The 8,991-nt window shown below is 28.5% G+C and overlaps 1 protein-coding gene across 1 annotated transcript; it reads left to right on the forward strand.

Annotated features, from left to right (window-relative positions):
• The first annotated feature begins 7,424 nt into the window (after window positions 1-7,424).
• On the forward strand, window positions 7,425-8,750 carry LOC131181416 (protein FAR-RED IMPAIRED RESPONSE 1-like). The gene is made up of 2 exons (XM_058149472.1): window positions 7,425-7,446; window positions 7,705-8,750. The coding sequence occupies exons 1-2, from the start codon at window positions 7,425-7,427 to the stop codon at window positions 8,748-8,750; spliced, it is 1,068 nt and encodes a 355-aa protein (XP_058005455.1).
• The last annotated feature ends 241 nt before the right edge of the window (window positions 8,751-8,991 follow it).

Genomic DNA, 8,991 nt, shown 5'->3' on the forward strand with positions numbered 1-8,991 from the left:
GTGCAGATTTTACAGCTGCTGCTTCTTTACAAGTAACTACTACCCTGATACTATTAGCTGAGTTAACAAATATCTCTGAATATGCCTAGCCAAATGCATTCGTATTCGGGTATTCATTTTCTCAATCGTTTAGTTAAATTTAACTTAACTAAATTAAGTTTCTATCTCAAAAATTTAGAGTTGATTTTATGAATTTTCTTTTTCTATTTTAAACGATTTTGGGTTAAATTCTCGGAGATGTGTAATGTTTCTAGGTCATGTTGAACTACTCTCCTCCAGGTTAGTTTAGGTTTACCTATTTTTTTCTTTCTATTATCTAAACTAATGTGTTCTACTTGTCAATCTGAAGCCTCCGTATGTCTACGCTTCACATGATCAAACCATTTCAAACTCCCTTCTCTCAAATTATTCTCAATTGGCACCACTTTTACCTTTTCTGTGATACTCTCATTACGGATTTTATCTAGTCTAGTGTGACTACTCATCCACCTTAACATTCTCATCTCCGCAACTATTATTTTAGACATATACGGCTTATTCAGTGCCTAACACTCACTACCATATAATATGGCCAGTCGTATAGTTATAAGGTAAAATTTATTTTTAATTTATTGGGAATCTTACGATTGCAGAAAACTCTTGTGGCATGTCTCCACTTTCAACTATTCGGTTTTAATCCTATGATTAACATCCTTTTCACATCCACCATCTACTTGAAGGATTGAGACAGTACCTCTCTATCCAAACTAACTCTTTCTCTATCACCAGTTCGGCCTTCATTAAACTTGCAATGCATGTATTCTGTTTTCGTTCTACTTAACTTAAAGCACTTTGACTCTAGAGCACTTCTCTAAAGCTCTAACTTTCTATTGATTCACTCTCGCGTTTCATCCATCGGAACTATATCATCCGTAAATATCATGCACCAAGGGATACTCTCTTATATATATTTCATCAATTCATCTAAAACTAATGTAAAAAGGTAAGGGCTTACAATTAAACTTTGGTGTAATACAATTAAGATAGGAAAATCTCTTGTGTTCCATCTCACTATACGCATAATAATAGTTGCTTTTTCATACATATCTTTCAACACTTGTATGCACCTAATAGATACCATCTTTTGTTCTAACACTCTCCATAAGACATCTCTTGGAACGCTATCATAGGCCTTCTCCAAATCGATAAAAACCATGTGTAGATATTTCTTCACATCTCTATATTTCTTCATCAAACTTCTAATGAGAAAGATCGCTTCCATAGTTGAATGACCGGGCATGAAGCCAAATTGATTGAGAGAGATAGAAGTGTTATGACGTAGTCGGTGTTTCACAACTCTCTTCCACAGCTTCGTAGTGTGGCTCATGAGTTTAATTCTCCTATAGTTGGAGCAACTCTGTTTGTCGACATCTCTTGGAACGCTATCATAAGCTTTCTCCAAATCGATAAAAATCATGTGTAGATCTTTCTTCACATATCTATATCTCTCAATCAAGCTTCTAATGAGAAAGATCGCTTCCATAGTTGAACGACCGGGCATGAAGCCAAATTGATTGAGAGAGATAGAAGTGTCATGACGTAGTCGATATTTCACAACTCTCTTCCACAGCTTCGTAGTATGGCTTATGAGTTTAATTCTCCTATAGTTAGAGCAACTCTGTATGTCTGCCTTATTTTTAAAAATAGGTATTAAAATACTCATCTTTCATTCAATTTAATTAATTATGTCACTCCTATATCTCTCAAACACTTTCACAGTTCAATTGGTATACCATCGAGTCCACAGACTTTACTTACTTTCATTCTTTTAAGTGCTTCATTTATTTCTAAAGATTTAATCCTTCTAGTATAATTTACATTCTTTTCTATTGCTCTATATTCTATATTCACGCAATTACTATTTTGACTATTATTAAAAAGATCATCAAAATAAATTTTATATCTTTCTTTAATGTACTCATTTTTTACCAAAACTTTTCCTTTTTTATCCTCTAGCTTTAAAAAAAAAAAATCTCAGAATCTGACTCATTGATGAATCCAATTGACTTGTATATGGAATTGGAGTGACTTGTGCTGTTGCAGTCTTGCAGTGTTGTTTCGATCTAACCCACCCATTAAATGTACCGAGTCCTGCACTCCCAGGGAACATGGACCACACCAATAATGGTGCCAAGGTACTACTTGATGTGGCTGTGGAGGAAGTGTCGGTTTGGGCTGCAAAGATGTGGTCGTAGCCAACTTCAGTTCATCGCTAAATACACCGTTAATTATTTCTTCTTTTGATCTTTTCGTCCGATGAGTCGTTGCATTGGACCTCAATTCATCTTCACATCTATTCATTAATAATCAACATTCTTGCCCTATGGGCCAGCCCATGAAAAGTAATTTATTTGTTATTTTTTAATGTTGGCAAAATTAATTTCTCTTTAATTTATTACAATATACGTTTCTATGCATAAGAAAATATTAAGAGAAAAGAGAGGCCACTTAGTGATAGCCTAATTAATTTTCCTTTAGATGTTAAGAAATTTTGAATTCAAATATTATCATGTATCTTTATGGTGAGAAATGGAGATAGGTATCTCCAGCATTTTTACATTATAAAGAAGATAATAATTATTACTAACTTTATAAAATGGGTAATTCGATTTATTTTTATTAATTATTATTTCGCTGAATCCAATATTATATGGTGAAGAGAAAATCAAAATTATGGCTTAATATAAAAAATAATTCAGAATTATTGGATTCAGCCCAATAGTATTAGAGTTGTTTTTAGGATTGTGAGATCTTAATTTCAAATTTCAATTATATTTAATTATATCTAAATAAATAAATAGAGAAATCAAATATAATATTAATTGCTTTTTGAACAAAAAATAAAGATATAATCTTGACTTATTTGTTCTAATTTGATTAATTAGTGAAAACCTAATTTTATGTCATATATGTTAATTAACATATATAATTAATCAAAATCTAAACTAACAAATTATATATATGTTGCTATTATCGTTATGAATTTTTCTTACTTAAATTTAATTTATTATAAATTTAAAATATAAAATAAATAATAAAATTCAGCTAATAAATATATAAGTCTCGTAACCTTATTTGCTTTTTGAACAAAAAAAAAATATATATAATCTTGACTTATTTGTTCTAATTTGATTAATTAGTGAAAACCTAATTTTATGTCATATATGTTAATTAACATATATAATTAATCAAAATCTAAACTAACAAATTATCTACATGTTGCTATTATTGTTATAGATTTTTTTTTACTTAAATTTGATTTATTATGGATTTAAAATATAAAATAAATAATAAAATTCAGCTAATAAATATATAAATCTCAAATATTTATATCTTATATCTATAATAAATAAGGTATAGACAAGAATTTCCTTATTTTTATTATATTTCTTAGAATCTTAAAGTTTAGACATATGGTTAAAAATCTTAAAAGTAAGTTAAAAAGTTTACCAAGAAATTTGAATTTCTTTTTCATAATTGTTGAGGATTAAAAGTTAACAATTCAGTTCTTACCTCTAAAACTATGCATTTCTAGTTGAATTTCTAATTTACTAAAATTAACTAAAATAAAATATTAAATTATATTTTATTCATTATTTTCATTGTGTACTAAAAAATAATGTATTATATTCTTATAAAAAAAATAATTACTTCATAAATTACAAAGAATGCGACTTATAGCATTGTGAATGATAAGACACATAAACCAAGAGTAGAAGTAATTTCCCATAGAAATTGGTGTGGCACAAAACCAAACTACAAGTGAGGAAGTGACCTTTAATATCTTTTGTTTGGATACCCTGATATAGGACATGCAAATGCATGAGTTGACGTTTAAAACCAGTCAAGGTGGAACATTATACATATCCTAATCCAGATGAAGAAAGAAGCTCACCTAATCACTAGATTTAGCAAGGCTAATTAGATAAATCCAAAGAATGGTTTCTAATCTAAAGCATGATTGATGATTTGATATACATCAAACCCCTTTACTTTTCTCAACTCAATTGAAGCCGTGAAGAATCAAATCACTAAAGGGGGTGGTGGTCCAGAGAGAAAGAGATGTCAATTTAGAGAAAGATCATCGATAGAAGCATGCACCAAGTGTTTGGTTTTGGTGGGAGATGAAAAATCAAGGAGGCCTAACTATATATACGTATGTATATCATCTGTGATTTTCTTCCATTTCAAGTATATATTCTCCGGTTAAAAGTAGGGTTAAAGGGCCTTTTTCCTTTCCATTTCTTATGTTCTTCTTTCCTTCCTCTCTTGGACGTACACATCCTATCATGCAATATAAAGATCAACATTTCTTGTAGGCTAAGATCAAATAGCCACAAATCAAACTTTTGGATGACAAAGGTCACTTTGGTCCCCAGTTTTATTGGCTAAGATTGAACAGACACGTAAATACGTATAGATTAAGTATATGGAGATTTTTTTTTAAAGTAAGATAAGATAAAATAATAAAAAATAAAATATTAAAATTTTCACAATTCACTAATTTAGTATATAATTTTTAATTTATAATTTTAAGGGCTTTTTTTTAAATTTCAGTGATATTTAAGCATGATAAATAATGATACATCTTATTATTTACACTATGTTTGAGAACTTTTTAGAGAGGAAGGAAAATAAAAGAGGTTAAATAAGGAATAAAAATAAAAATTATTTTTTTTCTTTGTTTGAATTGAGAGAAAAAAATATTAGAGAAAAAATTATTTTATAAATAATAAAATTATAACTTTATCTCTAAATTTTAAAATAAAAACTATAAAATATAAAATTATATTTATAATTTTAAATAGTTTCTCTTATTTTCTTCTTATTTTAAAAAAAATATAAAAAAATTTTATTTTTTTCTATAAATTTTTTTACCTTCTTTATTTTCTATTCAATATAAATAAAAATAATAAAAAATAAAATTATTTTTCCTTTTTTTTTTTCTCTCTTATTTTCCTTCCTTATCAAACATAGCGTTAATATTAGGGGTGTGCAAATGGTCGGTTTGATTCCGAACCGAACCGAACCGATAAAACTGAAAATTAAAAATCAAAAATTTTAAAAGTCAAACCGAATCGATTAATAAGAAAAAACCAAACCGAATCGAATTATAAACATCGGTTCGGTTCGATTTTAAACCGATCAAACCGAAATTTATAAAATTTTATATTTTTAACATTAAATCTAAATAATAAAAATATAAAAAAAAATAGAAATTAAAACTAAAAAATCTTAAGGTTCGGTTTGATTCAATTTAATTTGATTTTTTTTATTTCTTATATATATTAATAATTTCAGTTCGATTCGATTTTTTTAATTTTTTTTATAAAAATAACCAAACTGAACTTATTAATCAAAATTATTAAAATTATAAACCGAATCAAATCAATTAAATTTTAAAATTAAATCAATTAAATTAAATTTAATTAATTTAATTTAATTTTTTAATTTAAATGGAAAATTGCTCTCCCAAGTATAGTTAATAAAAGGGATGAGATGATACAGCAAATCATGGCTTATAGACTGGTGCACATTTCCAGGTTTCGAATGTACAAGTGAGTAGCTTGGGAAAAGAAATTTGAAAAGTACAAGGCACCAGAAATCGATGCCTACACGTAAGTCAGCCGGCTCGCGCGCACACACAGCTTATTTGGTAGTCCTGCCTTTCTCCTTGGCCGTGTTGTAGCTAAGGAATTATTATGTTAATTAAGATTTTAATTTTGAGAGATTATATATTTTTTAACCCTTTAATTTCTTACTGTTTGAAAATTATAATTTTGTAAAAATTTAATTCAACTAATTTATTTTTATAAATTCTCATAATGAAAGAATTTGATTTTTTTAATTTTAAAAAATATTTATTTAAAAAAAATCATACATAATTATATAATTATTATCAAAATACTATTTCTCTTATTTATATTATTTAATGATATAATGTTTATATTAATTTTTAAAAATTTTAAAAAATAATTCATAATTTTTAGAGATTAAAAATATATTTTAACTAAAATCAATAAGATAATAATACTATTTTTATATTTAATAATTAATTTAATATATTTTTTTATTAAATATTTTTACTTTAATCGTTATATAAATAATTAATTATTAATAATTAATATTAAAATAAATAATCACTAATAAAATAATTAACTACTACTATATATATTCTTTATGTCGTAAATAATTCATATATTCTTAATCATTGCTCTAAAATTAGTTTTGTCAATCTAATTCATAAAATAAGAAACGTGTAAATACAAATATAAATTAAATAATTACTTAGGTCTCGGAACAAATTTATCCATGTGTAGCGTTGCTGCTGCATGCTTGGAGGTTGCTGCATGCTTGTAGCCTGCTTTTGTAGCAGTAGTGTCGTGTTTTTATAGCTGAGAACCTTTAGTTTGATATACTCGGAGATCAAGACGATTCTCACCGTTTATGTACATATAAAAATAGATGGAAAAAATTTATATTTTTATGCCTAATTAAATATTTGTAAGAGGTCACCCTAAGATTGTATTTCTGATATTTATTCTCTTTCTTCAAGTTTTGTTGATGAGCTTGGATCTATTAATATTTTGATGTTTATTTTTTTGTTTTATTTCCATTTTTACTCTTGTTATGGTTAATTTTATGTGACTTAAATTTTGAATATATTTTCATAAATCTGAATTGTAATTTAATTTCGCACTGCGATCTGATTGATATAAAAAGTGATATATGTGATAATAGTATAGAGTACGGATAATACCCTTACGATATGAATCAGTATAAATATTGTATTATTCTGCTTTTTACGGTAGAGTTATAAGATATTTGAGAAATACACTAAAATTAGAGTTTAAAAGTTTTAAATGATTGTATATTATTTTTTTCATCAAAGTGAAATTTTTTTCTCTTATCTTATCTGTGAATAGACCTTACAGTCAAACTATGTTAAATTCTATATTATTCTTTTTCTTTTTTTTTTATATTATATAATTATGTAATTTACATATATTTTTTAAATTTACATACTTATTATAACATTTATATTAATGAAATTCCTTTTATCATAAAAAAAAATGGAGAGAGGAGACCACGTTAAAAACATAATATGCATGCAGGTGAAAGATAGTTAGAATTAAGTAGCTGGCAACAAGTGCTTTTATAACCAACAAAAGTAATTAATATATAAGCTATTCCTTCATCAATACGGCAAGCCAACACCTAAACTTTCCAATTTCCATCGGATCAAGTCAAGAGGTTAGGAATTTTTCCCTTTAATTTGTTTAATGAGTACTGCTAAATAGCTCAATTTAAGTTAGCTCAAATGGTATTAATGTATGTAGTTTTACTATTATACCCTTAAAAGAAAGAGAGGAAACAATTTAAAAATGGCTTCAAAGCTTGAAGTTGGTGAGGTAGCTCATTTAATGGCTCATGCAAAGGAAATCGTGCATACAACAAGCTATTATTGCTTGCAGTCATGCATACCATTCAAGAACTGATGATTCGATGAGTGTGTCTATTGCATTAATGCATGCACATATGAGCTAACACATGCAGCAGTGATGAGCATTCCTTGTTTTTGCCTTCCTTAAAATATTTTCATTCTTTGTTTTTTTCTTTTAAAGTTGATTCATTCTCTCAGTTTTTTCAATTTTGTGATGGCAGGGTTAAGTCAGGGAAGGTCATATCGTAGGCAATTGTTTGATGAGATATTTGATTTTAGTGAAAATGACAGTTTGTTCACTGAAGATGTGGTGGAGGATGAATCAACTGGTGATCAAGATATGAACGAAGGAGGCATTAGAGCAGTAGCAAACACTAATGCTATTCAAGAAGGTCCTCTAACAGGGATGTTATTTCCTTGTATCAGCACTATGTTCAACTTCTATAAAGAACATGCTAGATTAAAAGGTTTTAGTGTTTTCAAAAGATCAACAGTTAATATACGGGGTGGATCTCGTAAATATCAAACAATTAGTTGCGATAAAGGAAGGAAAGCAATTGGTGCGAAATCATCAAAAAGGATAAATTGTCCTGCAAAGATTAATGCAATCCTAAGAGAAAATGGAATGTGGCAGATTTCAAAAGTTATTTCAAGTCACAATCACGAATTGGAACCTTCTATGTCTAGATTAATGGTTGCTCACAGGTCACTGAATATGGATATGAAGAGGAGATTGGAGGCAAACGATATAGCTGGCATAAGACCCGCAAAAAGCATTAGGTTGCTTGAAGTTCAAGCAGGTGGACCAGAAAATTTAAGCTGTTTGTCAAAGGATTGTCAAAACTTCATTGAGCGAAAGAGGAGGCTACGACTTGGTGATGGTAATGCTGAGGCTATACGTAAGTTGTTTATGAGAATGCAACGAAACGATCCTGAGTTTTTCTATTCATTTGATCTTGATGATGATTCCAGGCTTTCAAATGTTCTATGGGTTCATCCTCGTAGTCGAGCTGCTTACGAGGAATTCAATGACGTTGTTAGTTTTGACACTACTTACCTTGTTAATCAATACAAGTTGCCATTTGCCACCATTGTTGGAGTAAATCATCATGGGCAATCTATTTTATTAGGATGCGCCTTGATCTCACATGAAGATGTAAACACTTTTAAGTGGTTATTCATAACGTGGCTTGAAGCAATGGAAGATGTTCATCCTAATTCTATTCTTACAGATCAATGCGAGAGCATGAGGAAAGCCATTAGGTAGGTAATGCCTAATACTAGACACAGATTTTGCTTGTGGCATATATTATGCAAGGTACCTGAGAAGTTTAGGGGTGTTATTGATTATGATAGTGCATGCCTTGAGTTTAAAGCTGTAATATATGATAGCTTAACCATCGAGATGTTTGAGAGAAATTGGAATGAGTTTGTGGTGAAGCATGGGTTGGAAAGAAATGAATGGTTTTCCAAACTATATGTTGATAGGGAGTATTGGGTTCCAAATT

Source organism: Hevea brasiliensis, chromosome 7, assembly GCF_030052815.1.
Source record: "Hevea brasiliensis isolate MT/VB/25A 57/8 chromosome 7, ASM3005281v1, whole genome shotgun sequence".
Taxonomy (NCBI): Eukaryota; Viridiplantae; Streptophyta; class Magnoliopsida; order Malpighiales; family Euphorbiaceae; genus Hevea; species Hevea brasiliensis.